Source organism: Vicia villosa, linkage group LG4 (assembly GCF_029867415.1).
Source record: "Vicia villosa cultivar HV-30 ecotype Madison, WI linkage group LG4, Vvil1.0, whole genome shotgun sequence".
NCBI lineage: Eukaryota > Viridiplantae > Streptophyta > Magnoliopsida > Fabales > Fabaceae > Vicia > Vicia villosa.
Genome location: NC_081183.1, coordinates 180,841,826 through 180,867,189, shown reverse-complemented (window position 1 = coordinate 180,867,189; position 25,364 = coordinate 180,841,826). Strand labels below are relative to the sequence as shown.

At 37.8% G+C, this 25,364-nt stretch overlaps 1 protein-coding gene and 1 pseudogene across 1 annotated transcript; one reads left to right on the top strand and one right to left on the bottom strand.

The window, feature by feature from the left end:
- Positions 1–25,364, top strand: part of LOC131596226 (pentatricopeptide repeat-containing protein At5g11310, mitochondrial-like) — a 94,798-nt pseudogene that overhangs the window by 55,397 nt on the left and 14,037 nt on the right.
- Positions 330–24,625, bottom strand: LOC131598441 (uncharacterized). The gene is made up of 9 exons (XM_058871041.1): positions 24,485–24,625; positions 24,109–24,376; positions 1,983–2,201; positions 1,756–1,840; positions 1,297–1,668; positions 1,082–1,202; positions 837–1,007; positions 591–755; positions 330–485 (listed from the first exon to the last, which is right to left on the bottom strand). Exons 1-9 carry the CDS (start codon positions 24,623–24,625, stop codon positions 330–332), a joined length of 1,698 nt encoding a protein of 565 aa, XP_058727024.1.

Genomic DNA, 25,364 nt, shown 5'->3' with positions numbered 1-25,364 from the left:
CAATTAAGTAACATAGTGAAACAAAATTGAGAGATTGAATTTTAGGTAACATCAACAAAGTTAAAGCATTTGAGTAACAGCAACATAGTTCAATGTTTCATAATTGCAACAAGCTAAAATTAATTGGATACATTGCATCCCAATTCAAAAAAGACGATAAATTGTCTCTATCTCATAATGCATGGCATCTGAGAACAAAATAGTTTTAAATGACACAACACACATGTTTGGCCAAAATTAGAAAAAGCAAAATACAAAAGTCTGCATATCATAGTGATTTGCAAAAAGTCTTCCCAGATCTTGTTTGTAGCAACATTTGATGTTCCACTTCACTCCGTCTTCATGTGTTTTACTTTGGTGGCAGAATTCTGAGGTGTTAGATACTTGATCGGAGAGGCATCTTCTAACACTATGGAAGCAGCATCCCGCTTCATTGGCGTGTTTGTAGAGCTAGTTCCAGACATCGTAACTTCAGTAGCAAGTTTCTGTTAGTCAAAAACAGCATGCTAAGAATACCACGAAAACTTAAAAGGCAGCTAGTTATAATTGCAAAATTATATTTTGTCCAAAAAATTCAAAAAGGAGCAAACCGAATTCAGGTTAATTGGAGATATAGGCAGCGCCGGATTAGATTGAGCAGCCACAACATTTTCAGCGGGCAATTCAGGAACCTTTGAATTATCCGCAACAGCCACAGTCGGAGTTTTCATGTTAGCCTTATCGGTATTTTGTGTAACGCAGACATTTGAAGTGTGCTGCAATTAAATATGTATTAGTGTTGACTCTCAATTGTTGCATATTAATATATTTACATGTGCAGCAGATATAATTGTTACCTCATTTGGGTTCAAGAATTCATCGATCCTTTTGTAAACTTGTTTATCAGGATTAATCTGGACTATGGAGCACTGACCAAAGTTGGTGGTGTACTTCACACGGAAAGTGAGCTTTTTCTCCAGAAGAACATCAAGGTAAGTAGGGTATATCTGTGGGTGATCTTCACCAGCCTAAATAAAAAATAGAAACAATTCATAACATTTTCATTGCTTCGTAAGAGTAGCAATAAAATTATAATACTCACCTCTTTCGTTATAGCCCTTAATTTATCAGCAGTCATCCCAACGATTGGAACACAATCTTTGTCCCAAAACATGAAGGTACAATCAACGCCGCCGTGTTCAACTTCAATTTCCAGCTTGTATCTACGAAAAAACAATAGAGACAACATCATAGAAAATAAGTAGCTGCATACATATAATTAAGAATGAAAGTAGAGAATGAAGATTATTAAATTACTTTGTGACTTCAACTATATTGGGGCCACCACATTTGCACTGAAACGGTAGTTCAGGATCTTTTATTTCCCTGCTGCATCCTGAACAGCAATTATAGTACCATCCGAACGACGCCATCTTGAACCTCATAGTTGTGCCCATGGTTGTTGCGAAACAATCCTTGTTATGAACAAAGGAAAATGGTAACACTGAGGAAATAGCAGTTCTGGATAGTTTATCATAGTAATGGCAAGAAATAAACAAAGAAACCTGATTTTTTCCTTTAATCTCAGAGATGCTCTTGAATTCCAAAGAGTTGGTCCAAAACTTATCATATTCAGATGTTTGCGACACACTTTGAGAAGCCCGTGGGCATGGTTTATAATCGCCTAACCTGAAATATTTTGCGTGTTATGAATGTATACACTAATAAATATTAGAATTATTGCAAGAGGCAGATGGATAGAAAAAGGTAAAATACTTAGTTCTGTAATCGTGCACTTGTGGATGATCATAGTTGATGAGAAGTTTACTTCCATTCCATGCATTAGAAAAAGTGGATTTTGCTGTATAAAAGCACAATTTAAGCTGGTTAAATAACGACTACACACAAAATGATGTTCACCAATGTATAAAAGCAGAAATTTAAGTTGTTTCAAAACTTTTAACAGATGGATAAAGCTGAAGTTAGAAAATACAATTGCTTACCACCACTTCTTTTGCACCAACCATGGGTTAGCACAATAATGATAGGAGTGGCATGTGAATTTGAGTTGAGGAAGTCAAATAGCTTTGAAGCAAAAGAATCCCAGAGAGCAGCTTCAATGACATTATCGTGGTAGTCACTAAGTAAAATGTTAGCACAAGCCTTTTTGTTGTTGCCGACAGTTTGTTTTCGAGTCACTTCATTGAAGATTCCGATGACATCTAGTAAAATAGAAAATTAACAAAGTTGTGAGATGGCCTCTGTAATACGGTGAACTGACTTTTATGATCGAAAAATGTACGGTTAAGCATGAGTCGCCACCGACTTTTATTTTATCCAAACTAAATCAGAAAGGCAAAAAGAAACAGAAAAAAACCTTTTATGAAATCTAAGTTCGGGGGGTAATTTATGCAAAGGGAAGGTGTAAGGCACCCTTTGCATCCATGGTTTTCCATGGGCTCTTAATTGCTTTGCTTGCTCGTTTGTTCAGAAAATGTAGATGAAAGAGATAGGGACTTTAGCTCGTAAATGAGCGTAGCCCTTTTGAAAAATTATGAGAAAGAATATAATGAAAGTTTGAGCATTGCAAAGCAATTAGGGGCAATTACCTTAAACTCAGATGATAGGTCCCTTTTTAGCCTTTCAGAATGAAAGGGTCTATCCTTGCCATAAGAGGGCAGGAAGCCTTTCGTTTGGAGGTTGAAGGGTCGTCGAAGCATCCTTTGCCATAAGACTGTCCCATGCCATAGAAGGGCAGGTAGTCTAAGGGAAGGACCAGAATAGCCTTTTTCGTAGGCAGCCAGAGGATACCTTAGCCTTTTTCGTAGGCAACTTCCGAGGGTCGAGATCATGCATATCGAAGGCAGCATCATTAGGGACCATGATCTTAATCGAGGCAACTGGCTAAGGTATCCTCGTATTCGAGGGACTGGCTATTCTACAAAATAACACAAGGCAACATGCAACAGGCAACAAGGCAACAGGCAACAGAGAGGTTACCCCAAAAGTGTGCGTGTGTGCACCAATCATGTGATTATGTTCAGTTATATTATCTTGTAAATTTAAGTGATGCTACTAACCACAACAATTAATATTAACAGTGATAATGGGGGAGGGGACAATGAAACCAGCGGATCCCTAATAGGGTTTGACATAAGTAATAATTGTGGACAGGGTTTAGGGTTACCGATGTCGTAGCTTTGACAAGTTGACAAACCCTGAAAAGGTAAAAAGTAAACAAAAATAGGGTGAGTGCATTTATCAGTTCAGAGGCAAATGAAATTAACCCTAAAATAAGAAGGTAAAAAGAAATTAAAATAATAAAGTATATAAGCAAACACTTAGCTTTGTATTTGAATTTGATCTGACATGGTTGACGGTCGGAGGAAGCCTCAGAGGTAACCCTAAAAAATGGCAAAGACAAATAATAGGTGAATGTATGCACAGTTCAAAAAGGGTTAAAAGGGCAAACCCTAAAAATAAAAAGAAACAGAAAAAATTAAATTAAATACTTAGCTTCGATCGGCAGGTTGATAGGCAAAGGTTCGCCTCGAGCTTTAAGCATTGAACCTGATCATCAGAGAATTGGCAAAAGTGTAAGTGTAGGAGGAGTTCTATTGACGAGGAAATTAAACCCTAATCACATAAAATAAATAGCAATAATAATAAAAGAAGGATTTAGAACTTAGCTTCGTTCTTTTGACGTGGCGCGTAGTCGGAAGGCACCTGGAAAGACAACCCTGAAAAGGCACAGAAAAATAAATATATTTTCAGTGTAGGCATGATTTAATGATAAACCTCGCGAACTCTGACTAGGGCACACATTAACCATGATTGATAGAATATATAAGTACCCAATTAATTAATTATTGATTTTCAACCTAATTAATTAAATCGGTGAAAAATAAAGTTTTTGATTAAATTATCTAACCTGATAAGTAATATTAATATAATTAGAAAAAATATTAACGAAATCAAATTAACTAAATTAACCACTTATTTATTTAATCAAACAAGAATTAACCTTAACCATTAAATCAAACTATTTATTTATAAAAATAAAATTATTAATGATTTTATAAAAAAGAAATTCAAAAGAAGTGTTTTTTAAAAGAATATTCAAAAGAAAATTTATTAAATAAAATAAATAAACAAAGCATAGAAACATAATTATTGAATAAAATAAAACTAAAAAAAAAAGGTTAAGAAACTCAGCTACGATCCTATGTAGTAGGTGGTGGATGGAGCATGGTATGTCTGTGCTGCGGGATGCGTTGGATTGATCTGGGACAGGATCTGATAGTGGTGGTCGATGGTGCACCGTAAACATCCGTTGGTCACACGCACCTGATCTGCAAAGTTACAAGAAGAAGAAAATAAACAAAACCCTTTGCAAGAAACCAGGCTCGAACCCTGGTCCTTGCGTATGGCAACCTTAGGACGCGCATGCTTTTCCACTGGGGCAATGTCTATTCGTTGTTAAAGCACTGGTCACTAAACAAAATAAAAGGAAACGTATGCCTATAGCCTGAAACGCGTGCGCTGGACCCCAGATTCAAATTGCTCCAATCAGCGGAAGCCACGAGGTCATCTTCCTCGCTCTTCCGTCGTCTTAGGCAGGACCTTCTACCTACGGCAAAACCTCCATAGCTATAGCACCTGTCATCTTAAAAAACTCATACAAGCCATGATAACGCAAACGGAAACCATGAATCAATCAAGCTTGATGTCTCGAGCCTAATAGTATCCTTATCACAGTCGATTCACGCCCAGAGACAGAATTCCTAAATCGATACCTTAAACCCTAATCATGGTGGATTTCTCAAATTGTAACCAAAATCCAATTAATTATGCAGAAAGCTTGCAATCACTAATATGAACACACATATATGATTCGAATTTGTATATGATTCACGAATAAGTGTAATCGAGATAAGAAAAATATGAACAAACCGGGGCTGACCGCTCGTGAATTCGGACGCGTGGGTTGAAGGTAGCGATCTGGAGAGCTTCAGGAATCCTCAGAGAATGATTTAGGATCCTTAAACCTTCTTGAAATCTCGTCTAACACCAGAATTGATCTTGAATTGTTCTTGATTTTTTATGAGTTTGAATGTGGTTCTCTTGGCTGCAAAAACGTCCCCTTAAACCTTGTGAATGTATTCTGTACTTATAGTATAAGCCATTAGGTTAACAAAATTCAAGTAAATCTTCTTGAATCAAAGATTTGAAAGTTGATTTGGATATGGTTTCAAAACCTTCTAAACTTGGCCAAAATATAATCTTTTCTTCCCAATTTCCATTAAAATGAATTTGAATAAAAGAATATGATATTTGGGTGGTTAAAATTGATTGGAAATAAAATAAATCACATCTCTTATATTTTCTCTTAATTATTTGATTGAAATTATATTTTAAATGAATAAAAATTCAATAAAAATAGAATAAAAATCAAATAATCTTAGGGTTGGGTTTGGAGAGTCTTAGTGCTTTGAGGAACAAGTTTGGGTCACAAAACATTGGGCCCATTTGCAAAAATATTCAAGTTTCTTCACATTTTTCTCTCCAAAATCGTTCAACTTTGACAAGGCCTATTTCTCTCAATTTTTGAGGTATGAAGGTGTTCTAGGACTTTGTGTATTGATGAAAAAAATGTATGGGCAAATTTTGGGGTATGACAGCTGCCCCTGTTCAATTATCTTAAACCTGAACATGTAGAGTGGTTTGTATGCCAGTCGGTATCTGAAGGTGGAAGATGATTGAACACTAGAATACCAAGAAATTTGCCCTAGCTGAAGTAGGGATTTTTGTCAGAGATGGGCTTGGAGATGCCATCCAGATTCTTGGGATTTGATTGTGATGGGTTTGAAGATGCCATTTGTCTCGATAAGTTTTGAAAGTCAGAATGAATCATACGTTAGATTATATCTGAACTTGAAGTGTTGAGAAGTGGTTGTTGAATGTTAATCGTGTCATTTCTGTTCGTAGTAACAGGATTTAGACTTTGACAGTTGACCGCATCTACCTTGTTTGTGATGATAGATTTAGATCTTGTAAATAGAATACCATAACGGGTCATACATTAGACCATATATGATAGAGGACGTCAGAACGAGTCATGCTTTAAACCATATCTACAGGAGAATATTAGATCGTATTTGTTGGAGGGTGTCAGAACGAGTCATGCATTAGACCATATCTGATGAAGGATGTCAGAACGAGTTATTCATTAAACCATATCTGAAGGATAATGCCAGAACGAGTCATACATTTAACCATATCTGACTGAGAATACCGGAACGGGTCATACATCAGACCATATCTGATGAAGGATGTCAGAACGAGTTATTCATTAAACCATATCTGAAGGATAATACCAGAACGAGTCATACATTTAACCATATCTGACTGAGAATACCGGAACGGGTCATACATTAGACCATATCTGATGAAGGATGTCAGAACGAGTTATTCATTAAACCATATCTGAAGGATAATGCCAGAACGAGTCATACATTTAACCATATCTGACTGAGAATACCGGAACGGGTCATACATTAGACCATATCTGATGAAGGATGTCAGAACGAGTCATACATTTAACCATATCTGACTGAGAATACCGGAACGGGTCATACATTAGACCATATCTGATGAAGGATGTCAGAACGAGTTATTCATTAAACCATATCTGACTGAGAATGCTTGTACGTTGCAGTTGATAAGTTATTTTGATGAAGTTTTGGAATATAAAAAAGGTTTGTCAGAACGAATCTTCATCTCGATTATATTTGAAAGGAATGTTTGTCGAGGCGGAACCTGAAAACAAAGTTAGAAATATGCAATGTCATGATGCATGTATTGTATGACGAGTTTCTCCTGTATGTTTATCATAAAGTAATGTATGCAAAGTATGAATATGTATGTGATGTATATGATGTATGACTGATGTTGTTCTGAGAAAACAAATCTATGTATCCTTGTGGATTGGATATTTGATCTTGTTTTGAAGATGTGTAGCTGGGGATTTATGATTTCTGCTTGGGGATGATCAGTAACTTGATGTACCCTGACTGGGGATAAGAAATATTAATAAACCATGTTGGAGAAGAACAAAGTGTTGGAGAACCAGCAGTGTTGAAAATGTAAACTTTGTTGAGGAGTTATGTCTTTGTCAGGACGAGTATGTTTGAAGATATCTTCTTGAAGATTGCTCTGTGGGGATATGATTTTGTGAAATCGGAATTGCGGGAAGGCATGGATGCCTTGAATATTTCCCCCAGTATTATAGCAACTACCATCCCTGGATTTGATTAGGACACGTCACTGAGTATTAATCAAGATGTCGAACTGGACTTGCATAGATTTGCCCCTGCTAGTAGGAACTTTGGGAAGATTCGCCTTGCGAGGACTTTATGAGATGTGCACTATGGGCGACATGCCCCTAGTAATCGTATGATGCCCCTGACTGATCGGGAAGTAGCTTCGGGCCCACTTGGGTGTATGCCCTTGACTGTTTAGAATTTGAGAGATTCTTCGATTCTTGACTTGATTGCCCCAGATTGATTGGATAAACTGCGTCATGCCCCTTGTATATGTAGGATACATTGCTTCTTTGGAGTAATCTTTGTTGGTTGGGATAACTTTGAGTCATTAGTCATACCCTGTGCTAGTTCTATCTGATGCTAACATTTGAAATTATGTAGCAGAATATGTTTAATAATTAATTCATGAGATGCAATGCATATGTCTGTCTTGAGTTTGTTGAAAAACATTAAAATTGGATATGTAAAAGCATGATGTTTATAAAAACGTGATGTTTGTAAAAAACGAAGTGTCAACTCAGCATTTGTGGTAAACCTTAAGGAGTCAGGATACCTTTTTTGTGACAGTATGCTTTCGAACTAACCATGCTTCAGTTAGGACTTTTAAGGGTTGTAACGTGGCTTGGTTCACGGTTTAAGAAACGAAGGATAAAGGCTCAAAAATTGATTGTACCCACCCCTCTTCGTGATGATCTTCGATCCTAAACTCAGTTAATTTAACTTGTGCATTCAGGTTCCAAGAGACTTTTGGATTTGCACCTTTGATAATGATGATGGTTCACAAGCAAGGAAAGCTTTTGAAATGGCAGTCGCTTCTTCCTTTGGTAGTCACAACATTGTGTTTTACATTGACTTCTCTTTTTTCATCTTTTTGATATCCCTAACTTTTGCCTGAACTGTTTATTTCTGAGATTACAGTCAGCGGGATGCCTTGATTTTGCCTAAGTCGTCTTTTGATTTTTGACTTAGCAGGCTTTTTCTTTGTATATATATTTTTCATTTTTTCTTTTGAAGATATTGACTGTCTTGTTTGATGATTGACGAACCATCATTGTCTTTTGATTGTCATCTCCAACACTTCTTTGATGTGTGCGGATGAACGCTTGTGATTGAAGCCTTTATCGAAAGGTGTACTGAATGATTCTCTTAAAATAGAATGCACAGCCAAATTAACTGAGAACTACCCTGCCCCAGGTTATAATCAATGGTTTTAATTAGTACAAGGAAAAAACTTCTACTTCTTAGGCTCAAAGGGGTTGACGAGGGATTAACATCCTTATATCTCCACTGTTTAGGAATTGAAACAATGCCTGTACATCGTCAACATAGTCCGTTCAAAAGCATATTGTATAAGGTTACGGTATTGTTTTCGTCATCCTCCCTCAAAAGGCATACAACTTTTAGTAGGAGTCGAGTATCACAAAACATATGCAAAGTAAAGACATAATTTAAAAAGAGTGATAGCGAGATAAATTACTCAAGACAAACATATGCAATGCACTGATGATGATTATTAAAACAAATAATGTCTATCATAAGTCAAATGTTTAAACAAACAGAAAAAGGAATTGCAAATGAAAGTAAAACTAATGATCTTAAAGTCCACCCTTCTAGCCATCCACAGTATTAGCATTCTTGTTGTGATTAGGCATGGTTGCAGGAGAGTCGAACTCAATTTCTCCAGCGTCAATCATATCCTGGATTTTGTTTTTCAGCGGCCAACAATCATTAGTGTCATGTCCAATGCTGTCGGAGTGATAAGCGCACCTTGCATTAGGGTTATATTGGTGAGACGCGGTATTAGGCTTCAGAGGAGGATCCTTTAAAGTAATCAACCCTGCTTTCAGCAACTGTTGTAACGCTTCAGCCAAAGTTATGTTGATCTTTGTGAATTGTCTTTTAGATGCGCCTTGTTTACGCTGGTTGCCCTTTTGTCGTACCAGCACTTGATTAGAGGCTAGGATTGATCCCACAGTATTGGATTCATTCCTCTCATTATGCACTTTCTTTACGGTATTAGAATATGTAGCCACTTGAATTTTACCGCTTCGGATGCCGCTTTCAACCCGTTCCCCAATCAGTATAAGCTCGGTGAATCCAGATGATGAACTTCCCAACAAATGACTATAGAAAGGGCCAGTCAGTGTATTCATGAACGTATCTACCAACTCTCTGTCAGTCAAGGAAGGTTTGACTCTTCCAGCTAGATCTCTCCATTTCTGAGCATACTCCTTGAAACTTTCCTTAGGTCCCATGGACATGCTTTGTAGTTGCATGCGAGTTGGTGCGAGATCAGAATTATATTGGTATTGCTTATAGAAAGCAACAACCAAATCTTCCCAGGTATGAATGTTGGTACTTTCCAGTTGATAGTACCATTCGAGTTGAGTTCCAGATAAGCTTTCCTGAAAGAAATGGATCCAGAGCCGCTTATCAGCAGTGTGAGGCTGAATCTTCCTTACATAAGACCTCAAGTGTAGTTTAGGACAAGAGACTCCATCATACTTAGCAAAGGCGGGAGTTTTGAATTTTGGAGGAATAACGACCCCAGGAACGAGTCCAAGCTCTTCAAAATCCAGCCCAGGTACCTTCTGAATTTCCACGCTTCTCAGACGCTCTTCTAACATCTTGTATTTGTCATCAGGATGTTCATCCTCATGGTGATAGTCCTCTTCTTCTTCAGAGGGTTTGGCAGAATCATGGTTACTTTTTGCATCACTTTTGATACTAGCATCATCATCTTGCTCATCCTCATCACTGTCTTCAGAGGGTTCAGCATCCCTGAGTTGCAAGATCGGTCTAAGCTTTTTCCCCAGAGTCTTCTTACCCTTCTTCTTCTTCTTGGTCAGGAGTGCTTTCAGTTCATCTTGCCCCTTGGACAGGTTCAGGATCAGATCTTGAAACTGGGCGTTCTGAGCTTGAAGGTCTTTGACTGATTGCTCGAGATTCATGATGCTGAAATAAACAGCGAGGTGGTAAGAAACCTGTGGTGGAAACCTGTGATGCAATGTTATAAATGCAGATGCAATACTTCCAAGGATCTTTGGAAATTTAGTTAGCAACATTGGAACATGATTCGATCGCTTCTTCGTTTGAAGAACTCTGATTTTTTTGGATGTTCTTCTATGGGAATCAAGCTCACCATATCCAGTGGGTCATCGCCTCTGATTCGGGATATTTCTGAATTTGAAGGTACATGGCTAGAGGAAAATAAATCCTCTTGCCCCTTGATAGGTATCGAGTCTCTGGATTGGAAGGTACGTGGCCAGAGGAAAATAAATCCTCTTGCCCTAGATGGGAATTCAGTCTTTGATAAGAGCACCTGAAATTGTGCGCCCTAAATTCCTAAGATCCTTGAAAGGGTTAGTTGATCATCTTATGCTTATGATGTCATGATGTCATGATGTTATGCAAATGCAGTTCATTAGTCATGGTGTGAGATAGTAAGGACAAACAAGTCCTTTCAATAAAACCTGCGAGGAAATGAAGGTTAGTAGTAAACACGAACAAGTCACACAAGTCACACAATTTTTGGCTTAAGGCTTGCATGGAGTCTGATCGGGTGTCCTTCCCAAGGATATTTCTATGGATAAGGAGATTTCAGCAACGGGTTCTACCAAGTGACTCAGAATTGTCAGCCCTCCTAAAGCACCCTCGAACATGATACATACATACCATGCAATGATACTTTGAGAAAGAACCTATCTGAGCTGTAGTATCGGGTAGCGACTATGCTCTCAACATACATCAAGAGTAGTCCCCCCACTACGTTCCTAAAAGTCAAGATGGGTTAAAGGTAACTAAAGGTCCTTAAGCTCCGACTCACCCACGGACATCCGCACGAACCTCCCTCATACAAGAGAAGCATGCAAACACCCATAGAGGCCTAACTTAAGCGTGAACTCTCATATTGACCAATCCCCCACATACATGAAGGAGGTCGCCATGACTATGCCACTTCCTATCTTAGATGTACTTGAATCCGGGTGTAGGATTCGTCCTTCAGTTAATTCCCAAAACAACCCTGAAAAATAAAGCAAGCAAAACGAACAATAGAATACAATTAAGTGATCCTAAACTTTTAAGGTAACCCCTCTTAATCGAAATCCCCAGCAGAGTCGCCAGTTCTGTAATACGGTGAACTGACTTTTATGATCGAAAAATGTACGGTTAAGCATGAGTCGCCACCGACTTTTATTTTATCCAAACTAAATCAGAAAGGCAAAAAGAAACAGAAAAAAACCTTTTATGAAATCTAAGTTCGGGGGGTAATTTATGCAAAGGGAAGGTGTAAGGCACCCTTTGCATCCATGGTTTTCCATGGGCTCTTAATTGCTTTGCTTGCTCGTTTGTTCAGAAAATGTAGATGAAAGAGATAGGGACTTTAGCTCGTAAATGAGCGTAGCCCTTTTGAAAAATTATGAGAAAGAATATAATGAAAGTTTGAGCATTGCAAAGCAATTAGGGGCAATTACCTTAAACTCAGATGATAGGTCCCTTTTTAGCCTTTCAGAATGAAAGGGTCTATCCTTGCCATAAGAGGGCAGGAAGCCTTTCGTTTGGAGGTTGAAGGGTCGTCGAAGCATCCTTTGCCATAAGACTGTCCCATGCCATAGAAGGGCAGGTAGTCTAAGGGAAGGACCAGAATAGCCTTTTTCGTAGGCAGCCAGAGGATACCTTAGCCTTTTTCGTAGGCAACTTCCGAGGGTCGAGATCATGCATATCGAAGGCAGCATCATTAGGGACCATGATCTTAATCGAGGCAACTGGCTAAGGTATCCTCGTATTCGAGGGACTGGCTATTCTGCAAAATAACACAAGGCAACATGCAACAGGCAACAAGGCAACAGGCAACAGGCAACAGAGAGGTTACCCCAAAAGTGTGCGTGTGTGCACCAATCATGTGATTATGTTCAGTTATATTATCTTGTAAATTTAAGTGATGCTACTAACCACAACAATTAATATTAACAGTGATAATGGGGGAGGGGACAATGAAACCAGCGGATCCCTAATAGGGTTTGACATAAGTAATAATTGTGGACAGGGTTTAGGGTTACCGATGTCGTAGCTTTGACAAGTTGACAAACCCTGAAAAGGTAAAAAGTAAACAAAAATAGGGTGAGTGCATTTATCAGTTCAGAGGCAAATGAAATTAACCCTAAAATAAGAAGGTAAAAAGAAATTAAAATAATAAAGTATATAAGCAAACACTTAGCTTTGTATTTGAATTTGATCTGACATGGTTGACGGTCGGAGGAAGCCTCAGAGGTAACCCTAAAAAATGGCAAAGACAAATAATAGGTGAATGTATGCACAGTTCAAAAAGGGTTAAAAGGGCAAACCCTAAAAATAAAAAGAAACAGAAAAAATTAAATTAAATACTTAGCTTCGATCGGCAGGTTGATAGGCAAAGGTTCGCCTCGAGCTTTAAGCATTGAACCTGATCATCAGAGAATTGGCAAAAGTGTAAGTGTAGGAGGAGTTCTATTGACGAGGAAATTAAACCCTAATCACATAAAATAAATAGCAATAATAATAAAAGAAGGATTTAGAACTTAGCTCCGTTCTTTTGACGTGGCGCGTAGTCGGAAGGCACCTGGAAAGACAACCCTGAAAAGGCACAGAAAAATAAATATATTTTCAGTGTAGGCATGATTTAATGATAAACCTCGCGAACTCTGACTAGGGCACACATTAACCATGATTGATAGAATATATAAGTACCCAATTAATTAATTATTGATTTTCAACCTAATTAATTAAATCGGTGAAAAATAAAGTTTTTGATTAAATTATCTAACCTGATAAGTAATATTAATATAATTAGAAAAAATATTAACGAAATCAAATTAACTAAATTAACCACTTATTTATTTAATCAAACAAGAATTAACCTTAACCATTAAATCAAACTATTTATTTATAAAAATAAAATTATTAATGATTTTATAAAAAAGAAATTCAAAAGAAGTGTTTTTTAAAAGAATATTCAAAAGAAAATTTATTAAATAAAATAAATAAACAAAGCATAGAAACATAATTATTGAATAAAATAAAACTAAAAAAAAAGGTTAAGAAACTCAGCTACGATCCTATGTAGTAGGTGGTGGATGGAGCATGGTATGTCTGTGCTGCGGGATGCGTTGGATTGATCTGGGACAGGATCTGATAGTGGTGGTCGATGGTGCACCGTAAACATCCGTTGGTCACACGCACCTGATCTGCAAAGTTACAAGAAGAAGAAAATAAACAAAACCCTTTGCAAGAAACCAGGCTCGAACCCTGGTCCTTGCGTATGGCAACCTTAGGACGCGCATGCTTTTCCACTGGGGCAATGTCTATTCGTTGTTAAAGCACTGGTCACTAAACAAAATAAAAGGAAACGTATGCCTATAGCCTGAAACGCGCGCGCTGGACCCCAGATTCAAATTGCTCCAATCAGCGGAAGCCACGAGGTCATCTTCCTCGCTCTTCCGTCGTCTTAGGCAGGACCTTCTACCTACGGCAAAACCTCCATAGCTATAGCACCTGTCATCTTAAAAAACTCATACAAGCCATGATAACGCAAACGGAAACCATGAATCAATCAAGCTTGATGTCTCGAGCCTAATAGTATCCTTATCACAGTCGATTCACGCCCAGAGACAGAATTCCTAAATCGATACCTTAAACCCTAATCATGGTGGATTTCTCAAATTGTAACCAAAATCCAATTAATTATGCAGAAAGCTTGCAATCACTAATATGAACACACATATATGATTAGAATTTGTATATGATTCACGAATAAGTGTAATCGAGATAAGAAAAATATGAACAAACCGGGGCTGACCGCTCGTGAATTCGGACGCGTGGGTTGAAGGTAGCGATCTGGAGAGCTTCAGGAATCCTCAGAGAATGATTTAGGATCCTTAAACCTTCTTGAAATCTCGTCTAACACCAGAATTGATCTTGAATTGTTCTTGATTTTTTATGAGTTTGAATGTGGTTCTCTTGGCTGCAAAAACGTCCCCTTAAACCTTGTGAATGTATTCTGTACTTATAGTATAAGCCATTAGGTTAACAAAATTCAAGTAAATCTTCTTGAATCAAAGATTTGAAAGTTGATTTGGATATGGTTTCAAAACCTTCTAAACTTGGCCAAAATATAATCTTTTCTTCCCAATTTCCATTAAAATGAATTTGAATAAAAGAATATGATATTTGGGTGGTTAAAATTGATTGGAAATAAAATAAATCACATCTCTTATATTTTCTCTTAATTATTTGATTGAAATTATATTTTAAATGAATAAAAATTCAATAAAAATAGAATAAAAATCAAATAATCTTAGGGTTGGGTTTGGAGAGTCTTAGTGCTTTGAGGAACAAGTTTGGGTCACAAAACATTGGGCCCATTTGCAAAAATATTCAAGTTTCTTCACATTTTTCTCTCCAAAATCGTTCAACTTTGACAAGGCCTATTTCTCTCAATTTTTGAGGTATGAAGGTGTTCTAGGACTTTGTGTATTGATGAAAAAAATGTATGGGCAAATTTTGGGGTATGACAGCTGCCCCTGTTCAATTATCTTAAACCTGAACATGTAGAGTGGTTTGTATGCCAGTCGGTATCTGAAGGTGGAAGATGATTGAACACTAGAATACCAAGAAATTTGCCCTAGCTGAAGTAGGGATTTTTGTCAGAGATGGGCTTGGAGATGCCATCCAGATTCTTGGGATTTGATTGTGATGGGTTTGAAGATGCCATTTGTCTCGATAAGTTTTGAAAGTCAGAATGAATCATACGTTAGATTATATCTGAACTTGAAGTGTTGAGAAGTGGTTGTTGAATGTTAATCGTGTCATTTCTGTTCGTAGTAACAGGATTTAGACTTTGACAGTTGACCGCATCTACCTTGTTTGTGATGATAGATTTAGATCTTGTAAATAGAATACCATAACGGGTCATACATTAGACCATATATGATAGAGGACGTCAGAACGAGTCATGCTTTAAACCATATCTACAGGAGAATATTAGATCGTATTTGTTGGAGGGTGTCAGAACGAGTCATGCATTAGACCATATCTGATGAAGGATGTCAGAACGAGTTATTCATTAAACCATATCTGAAGGATAATGCCAGAACGAGTCATACATTTAACCATATCTGACTGAGAATACCGGAACGGGTCATACATTAGACCATATCTGATGAAGGATGTCAGAACGAGTTATTCATTAAACCATATCTGAAGGATAATACCAGAACGAGTCATACATTTAACCATATCTGACTGAGAATACCGGAACGGGTCATACATTAGACCATATCTGATGAAGGATGTCAGAACGAGTTATTCATTAAACCATATCTGAAGGATAATGCCAGAACGAGTCATACATTTAACCATATCTGACTGAGAATACCGGAACGGGTCATACATTAGACCATATCTGATGAAGGATGTCAGAACGAGTCATACATTTAACCATATCTGACTGAGAATACCGGAACGGGTCATACATTAGACCATATCTGATGAAGGATGTCAGAACGAGTTATTCATTAAACCATATCTGATTGAGAATGCTTGTACGTTGCAGTTGATAAGTTATTTTGATGAAGTTTTGGAATATAAAAAAGGCTTGTCAGAACGAATCTTCATCTCGATTATATTTGAAAGGAATGTTTGTCGAGGCGGAACCTGAAAACAAAGTTAGAAATATGCAATGTCATGATGCATGTATTGTATGACGAGTTTCTCCTGTATGTTTATCATAAAGTAATGTATGCAAAGTATGAATATGTATGTGATGTATATGATGTATGACTGATGTTGTTCTGAGAAAACAAATCTATGTATCCTTGTGGATTGGATATTTGATCTTGTTTTGAAGATGTGTAGCTGGGGATTTATGATTTCTGCTTGGGGATGATCAGTAACTTGATGTACCCTGACTGGGGATAAGAAATATTAATAAACCATGTTGGAGAAGAACAAAGTGTTGGAGAACCAGCAGTGTTGAAAATGTAAACTTTGTTGAGGAGCTATGTCTTTGTCAGGACGAGTATGTTTGAAGATATCTTCTTGAAGATTGCTCTGTGGGGATATGATTTTGTGAAATCGGAATTGCGGGAAGGCATGGATGCCTTGAATATTTCCCCCAGTATTATAGCAACTACCATCCCTGGATTTGATTAGGACACGTCACTGAGTATTAATCAAGATGTCGAACTGGACTTGCATAGATTTGCCCCTGCTAGTAGGAACTTTGGGAAGATTCGCCTTGCGAGGACTTTATGAGATGTGCACTATGGGCGACATGCCCCTAGTAATCGTATGATGCCCCTGACTGATCGGGAAGTAGCTTCGGGCCCACTTGGGTGTATGCCCTTGACTGTTTAGAATTTGAGAGATTCTTCGATTCTTGACTTGATTGCCCCAGATTGATTGGATAAACTGCGTCATGCCCCTTGTATATGTAGGATACATTGCTTCTTTGGAGTAATCTTTGTTGGTTGGGATAACTTTGAGTCATTAGTCATACCCTGTGCTAGTTCTATCTGATGCTAACATTTGAAATTATGTAGCAGAATATGTTTAATAATTAATTCATGAGATGCAATGCATATGTCTGTCTTGAGTTTGTTGAAAAACATTAAAATTGGATATGTAAAAGCATGATGTTTATAAAAACGTGATGTTTGTAAAAAACGAAGTGTCAACTCAGCATTTGTGGTAAACCTTAAGGAGTCAGGATACCTTTTTTGTGACAGTATGCTTTCGAACTAACCATGCTTCAGTTAGGACTTTTAAGGGTTGTAACGTGGCTTGGTTCACGGTTTAAGAAACGAAGGATAAAGGCTCAAAAATTGATTGTACCCACCCCTCTTCGTGATGATCTTCGATCCTAAACTCAGTTAATTTAACTTGTGCATTCAGGTTCCAAGAGACTTTTGGATTTGCACCTTTGATAATGATGATGGTTCACAAGCAAGGAAAGCTTTTGAAATGGCAGTCGCTTCTTCCTTTGGTAGTCACAACATTGTGTTGTACATTGACTTCTCTTTTTTCATCTTTTTGATATCCCTAACTTTTGCCTGAACTGTTTATTTCTGAGATTACAGTCAGCGGGATGCCTTGATTTTGCCTAAGTCGTCTTTTGATTTTTGACTTAGCAGGCTTTTTCTTTGTATATATATTTTTCATTTTTTCTTTTGAAGATATTGACTGTCTTGTTTGATGATTGACGAACCATCATTGTCTTTTGATTGTCATCTCCAACACTTCTTTGATGTGTGCGGATGAACGCTTGTGATTGAAGCCTTTATCGAAAGGTGTACTGAATGATTCTCTTAAAATAGAATGCACAGCCAAATTAACTGAGAACTACCCTGCCCCAGGTTATAATCAATGGTTTTAATTAGTACAAGGAAAAAACTTCTACTTCTTAGGCTCAAAGGGGTTGACGAGGGATTAACATCCTTATATCTCCACTGTTTAGGAATTGAAACAATGCCTGTACATCGTCAACATAGTCCGTTCAAAAGCATATTGTATAAGGTTACGGTATTGTTTTCGTCATCCTCCCTCAAAAGGCATACAACTTTTAGTAGGAGTCGAGTATCACAAAACATATGCAAAGTAAAGACATAATTTAAAAAGAGTGATAGCGAGATAAATTACTCAAGACAAACATATGCAATGCACTGATGATGATTATTAAAACAAATAATGTCTATCATAAGTCAAATGTTTAAACAAACAGAAAAAGGAATTGCAAATGAAAGTAAAACTAATGATCTTAAAGTCCACCCTTCTAGCCATCCACAGTATTAGCATTCTTGTTGTGATTAGGCATGGTTGCAGGAGAGTCGAACTCAATTTCTCCAGCGTCAATCATATCCTGGATTTTGTTTTTCAGCGGCCAACAATCATTAGTGTCATGTCCAATGCTGTCGGAGTGATAAGCGCACCTTGCATTAGGGTTATATTGGTGAGACGCGGTATTAGGCTTCAGAGGAGGATCCTTTAAAGTAATCAACCCTGCTTTCAGCAACTGTTGTAACGCTTCAGCCAAAGTTATGTTGATCTTTGTGAATTGTCTTTTAGATGCGCCTTGTTTACGCTGGTTGCCCTTTTGTCGTACCAGCACTTGATTAGAGGCTAGGATTGATCCCACAGTATTGGATTCATTCCTCTCATTGTGCACTTTCTTTACGGTATTAGAATATGTAGCCACTTGAATTTTACCGCTTCGGATGCCGCTTTCAACCCGTTCCCCAATCAGTATAAGCTCGGTGAATCCAGATGATGAACTTCCCAACAAATGACTATAGAAAGGGCCAGTCAGTGTATTCATGAACGTATCTACCAACTCTCTGTCAGTCAAGGAAGGTTTGACTCTTCCAGCTAGATCTCTCCATTTCTGAGCATACTCCTTGAAACTTTCCTTAGGTCCCATGGACATGCTTTGTAGTTGCATGCGAGTTGGTGCGAGATCAGAATTATATTGGTATTGCTTATAGAAAGCAACAACCAAATCTTCCCAGGTATGAATGTTGGTACTTTCCAGTTGATAGTACCATTCGAGTTGAGTTCCAGATAAGCTTTCCTGAAAGAAATGGATCCAGAGCCGCTTATCAGCAGTGTGAGGCTGAATCTTCCTTACATAAGACCTCAAGTGTAGTTTAGGACAAGAGACTCCATCATACTTAGCAAAGGCGGGAGTTTTGAATTTTGGAGGAATAACGACCCCAGGAACGAGTCCAAGCTCTTCAAAATCCAGCCCAGGTACCTTCTGAATTTCCACGCTTCTCAGACGCTCTTCTAACATCTTGTATTTGTCATCAGGATGTTCATCCTCATGGTGATAGTCCTCTTCTTCTTCAGAGGGTTTGGCAGAATCATGGTTACTTTTTGCATCACTTTTGATACTAGCATCATCATCTTGCTCATCCTCATCACTGTCTTCAGAGGGTTCAGCATCCCTGAGTTGCAAGATCGGTCTAAGCTTTTTCCCCAGAGTCTTCTTACCCTTCTTCTTCTTCTTGGTCAGGAGTGCTTTCAGTTCATCTTGCCCCTTGGACAGGTTCAGGATCAGATCTTGAAACTGGGCGTTCTGAGCTTGAAGGTCTTTGACTGATTGCTCGAGATTCATGATGCTGAAATAAACAGCGAGGTGGTAAGAAACCTGTGGTGGAAACCTGTGATGCAATGTTATAAATGCAGATGCAATACTTCCAAGGATCTTTGGAAATTTAGTTAGCAACATTGGAACATGATTCGATCGCTTCTTCGTTTGAAGAACTCTGATTTTTTTGGATGTTCTTCTATGGGAATCAAGCTCACCATATCCAGTGGGTCATCGCCTCTGATTCGGGATATTTCTGAATTTGAAGGTACATGGCTAGAGGAAAATAAATCCTCTTGCCCCTTGATAGGTATCGAGTCTCTGGATTGGAAGGTACGTGGCCAGAGGAAAATAAATCCTCTTGCCCTAGATGGGAATTCAGTCTTTGATAAGAGCACCTGAAATTGTGCGCCCTAAATTCCTAAGATCCTTGAAAGGGTTAGTTGATCATCTTATGCTTATGATGTCATGATGTCATGATGTTATGCAAATGCAGTTCATTAGTCATGGTGTGAGATAGTAAGGACAAACAAGTCCTTTCAATAAAACCTGCGAGGAAATGAAGGTTAGTAGTAAACACGAACAAGTCACACAAGTCACACAATTTTTGGCTTAAGGCTTGCATGGAGTCTGATCGGGTGTCCTTCCCAAGGATATTTCTATGGATAAGGAGATTTCAGCAACGGGTTCTACCAAGTGACTCAGAATTGTCAGCCCTCCTAAAGCACCCTCGAACATGATACATACATACCATGCAATGATACTTTGAGAAAGAACCTATCTGAGCTGTAGTATCGGGTAGCGACTATGCTCTCAACATACATCAAGAGTAGTCCCCCCACTACGTTCCTAAAAGTCAAGATGGGTTAAAGGTAACTAAAGGTCCTTAAGCTCCGACTCACCCACGGACATCCGCACGAACCTCCCTCATACAAGAGAAGCATGCAAACACCCATAGAGGCCTAACTTAAGCGTGAACTCTCATATTGACCAATCCCCCACATACATGAAGGAGGTCGCCATGACTATGCCACTTCCTATCTTAGATGTACTTGAATCCGGGTGTAGGATTCGTCCTTCAGTTAATTCCCAAAACAACCCTGAAAAATAAAGCAAGCAAAACGAACAATAGAATACAATTAAGTGATCCTAAACTTTTAAGGTAACCCCTCTTAATCGAAATCCCCAGCAGAGTCGCCAGTTCTGTAATACGGTGAACTGACTTTTATGATCGAAAAATGTACGGTTAAGCATGAGTCGCCACCGACTTTTATTTTATCCAAACTAAATCAGAAAGGCAAAAAGAAACAGAAAAAAACCTTTTATGAAATCTAAGTTCGGGGGGTAATTTATGCAAAGGGAAGGTGTAAGGCACCCTTTGCATCCATGGTTTTCCATGGGCTCTTAATTGCTTTGCTTGCTCGTTTGTTCAGAAAATGTAGATGAAAGAGATAGGGACTTTAGCTCGTAAATGAGCGTAGCCCTTTTGAAAAATTATGAGAAAGAATATAATGAAAGTTTGAGCATTGCAAAGCAATTAGGGGCAATTACCTTAAACTCAGATGATAGGTCCCTTTTTAGCCTTTCAGAATGAAAGGGTCTATCCTTGCCATAAGAGGGCAGGAAGCCTTTCGTTTGGAGGTTGAAGGGTCGTCGAAGCATCCTTTGCCATAAGACTGTCCCATGCCATAGAAGGGCAGGTAGTCTAAGGGAAGGACCAGAATAGCCTTTTTCGTAGGCAGCCAGAGGATACCTTAGCCTTTTTCGTAGGCAACTTCCGAGGGTCGAGATCATGCATATCGAAGGCAGCATCATTAGGGACCATGATCTTAATCGAGGCAACTGGCTAAGGTATCCTCGTATTCGAGGGACTGGCTATTCTGCAAAATAACACAAGGCAACATGCAACAGGCAACAAGGCAACAGGCAACAGGCAACAGAGAGGTTACCCCAAAAGTGTGCGTGTGTGCACCAATCATGTGATTATGTTCAGTTATATTATCTTGTAAATTTAAGTGATGCTACTAACCACAACAATTAATATTAACAGTGATAATGGGGGAGGGGACAATGAAACCAGCGGATCCCTAATAGGGTTTGACATAAGTAATAATTGTGGACAGGGTTTAGGGTTACCGATGTCGTAGCTTTGACAAGTTGACAAACCCTGAAAAGGTAAAAAGTAAACAAAAATAGGGTGAGTGCATTTATCAGTTCAGAGGCAAATGAAATTAACCCTAAAATAAGAAGGTAAAAAGAAATTAAAATAATAAAGTATATAAGCAAACACTTAGCTTTGTATTTGAATTTGATCTGACATGGTTGACGGTCGGAGGAAGCCTCAGAGGTAACCCTAAAAAATGGCAAAGACAAATAATAGGTGAATGTATGCACAGTTCAAAAAGGGTTAAAAGGGCAAACCCTAAAAATAAAAAGAAACAGAAAAAATTAAATTAAATACTTAGCTTCGATCGGCAGGTTGATAGGCAAAGGTTCGCCTCGAGCTTTAAGCATTGAACCTGATCATCAGAGAATTGGCAAAAGTGTAAGTGTAGGAGGAGTTCTATTGACGAGGAAATTAAACCCTAATCACATAAAATAAATAGCAATAATAATAAAAGAAGGATTTAGAACTTAGCTCCGTTCTTTTGACGTGGCGCGTAGTCGGAAGGCACCTGGAAAGACAACCCTGAAAAGGCACAGAAAAATAAATATATTTTCAGTGTAGGCATGATTTAATGATAAACCTCGCGAACTCTGACTAGGGCACACATTAACCATGATTGATAGAATATATAAGTACCCAATTAATTAATTATTGATTTTCAACCTAATTAATTAAATCGGTGAAAAATAAAGTTTTTGATTAAATTATCTAACCTGATAAGTAATATTAATATAATTAGAAAAAATATTAACGAAATCAAATTAACTAAATTAACCACTTATTTATTTAATCAAACAAGAATTAACCTTAACCATTAAATCAAACTATTTATTTATAAAAATAAAATTATTAATGATTTTATAAAAAAGAAATTCAAAAGAAGTGTTTTTTAAAAGAATATTCAAAAGAAAATTTATTAAATAAAATAAATAAACAAAGCATAGAAACATAATTATTGAATAAAATAAAACTAAAAAAAAAGGTTAAGAAACTCAGCTACGATCCTATGTAGTAGGTGGTGGATGGAGCATGGTATGTCTGTGCTGCGGGATGCGTTGGATTGATCTGGGACAGGATCTGATAGTGGTGGTCGATGGTGCACCGTAAACATCCGTTGGTCACACGCACCTGATCTGCAAAGTTACAAGAAGAAGAAAATAAACAAAACCCTTTGCAAGAAACCAGGCTCGAACCCTGGTCCTTGCGTATGGCAACCTTAGGACGCGCATGCTTTTCCACTGGGGCAATGTCTATTCGTTGTTAAAGCACTGGTCACTAAACAAAATAAAAGGAAACGTATGCCTATAGCCTGAAACGCGCGCGCTGGACCCCAGATTCAAATTGCTCCAATCAGCGGAAGCCACGAGGTCATCTTCCTCGCTCTTCCGTCGTCTTAGGCAGGACCTTCTACCTACGGCAAAACCTCCATAGCTATAGCACCTGTCATCTTAAAAAACTCATACAAGCCATGATAACGCAAACGGAAACCATGAATCAATCAAGCTTGATGTCTCGAGCCTAATAGTATCCTTATCACAGTCGATTCACGCCCAGAGACAGAATTCCTAAATCGATACCTTAAACCCTAATCATGGTGGATTTCTCAAATTGTAACCAAAATCCAATTAATTATGCAGAAAGCTTGCAATCACTAATATGAACACACATATATGATTAGAATTTGTATATGATTCACGAATAAGTGTAATCGAGATAAGAAAAATATGAACAAACCGGGGCTGACCGCTCGTGAATTCGGACGCGTGGGTTGAAGGTAGCGATCTGGAGAGCTTCAGGAATCCTCAGAGAATGATTTAGGATCCTTAAACCTTCTTGAAATCTCGTCTAACACCAGAATTGATCTTGAATTGTTCTTGATTTTTTATGAGTTTGAATGTGGTTCTCTTGGCTGCAAAAACGTCCCCTTAAACCTTGTGAATGTATTCTGTACTTATAGTATAAGCCATTAGGTTAACAAAATTCAAGTAAATCTTCTTGAATCAAAGATTTGAAAGTTGATTTGGATATGGTTTCAAAACCTTCTAAACTTGGCCAAAATATAATCTTTTCTTCCCAATTTCCATTAAAATGAATTTGAATAAAAGAATATGATATTTGGGTGGTTAAAATTGATTGGAAATAAAATAAATCACATCTCTTATATTTTCTCTTAATTATTTGATTGAAATTATATTTTAAATGAATAAAAATTCAATAAAAATAGAATAAAAATCAAATAATCTTAGGGTTGGGTTTGGAGAGTCTTAGTGCTTTGAGGAACAAGTTTGGGTCACAAAACATTGGGCCCATTTGCAAAAATATTCAAGTTTCTTCACATTTTTCTCTCCAAAATCGTTCAACTTTGACAAGGCCTATTTCTCTCAATTTTTAAGGTATGAAGGTGTTCTAGGACTTTGTGTATTGATGAAAAAAATGTATGGGCAAATTTTGGGGTATGACAGCCTCCAATCAAGTAAGATGGTGGTAGAATATAAAAAGAACTCATGTTAACTTACCATACAACATATCATGCTTGAAACTTCCAGAAATAAAATCAGGTATAGGCTTGAAATCAAATTTGTGAGGAGGGATGTTGTGTTGCGGATTTTTATAAAGTGTGGTTGCTTGGTTGAACATGAGTTTAATTGGGTTATCACATGCCTCCAATTGGATATCATTTTTCAGAGGTTCACCATTATACAGTGTATATGTATCATGTTCGGTCAACACTTGCATCCAATGGTTGTATTCTCTCGGACGTGTAACAACTTGAATCTGTTGACCCTGATAAAGTGATTGTTCGTTAAAAATGCATGCAGAATAATGAAATGTGTGAAAACAAAGTAATCATGAAAAGTCATAATGCGTTGTGCATGGATATCTTTTAACCACCTTTGCATCTTGAATGATTAGCTCCACATGTAACTTGCCATTCCTCTCTTTGACAGTCCATAAATCAGTGACTCGGATACCCATTTTCCAAACCTGGCATCCTATTTCCAAGTCATTAACAAAAATGGGAGGTCTTGACATCCTGGGTGAAATGAACCATGGGCAAAGCATTAAAAAATAATGTCATAGACGGGAAGCTGTGGCAATGCATGTAATAAAGATGGCACCTTTAAAGTATAAGATCAAGCTATGGATTAAAACAAAGCATCTTTAACATTAATAGCACACGACATAACCTTGTTCATACAAAATGATGTTCATGATCTCTATTAGTGACAACAGAGTAAAAGCTTCAACCTTTAAGGGTAAGATTAAATATTCTGTTCTATAAGCTGAAGCAAAGGAACAAACAAAGCATCTTTACCATGAAAAGCATATGAAAATACCTTGCGCACACAAACATTTCTGCTTTTGATGCGCCTTTGAAGTAACTTTGTCGGTCGGGAGGACTTTCTGAGTTTTGTGCTACCACAAACAACCTGCCCCAGTATCATGAGTTTAGGAACGATGCCCCTGATTGATCAACACTTCTGAGAGAGTCTTCGAGTCTTGACTTGATTGCCCTAGATATATGAATTCTTACTCAAAAGGGTATTCAACTTTTTTTTGTGCCCCTGAGGGTGATCAATATTTAAGATATTCTCGCTCGAACTCAACGGAGTTCTGAAGACAACTTGTCCCTTGAGAGGATTAAACTTTTCATCAGCAGCTCATGATGGAAGCTTTTCTGGTGTCAAGTACTTGTTCATATGCAAAGAATGTTTAGTATGAGAAATATAATTCTAATGCAAAGTTCATGTTTGTCTTGAAGTTTTAAAGA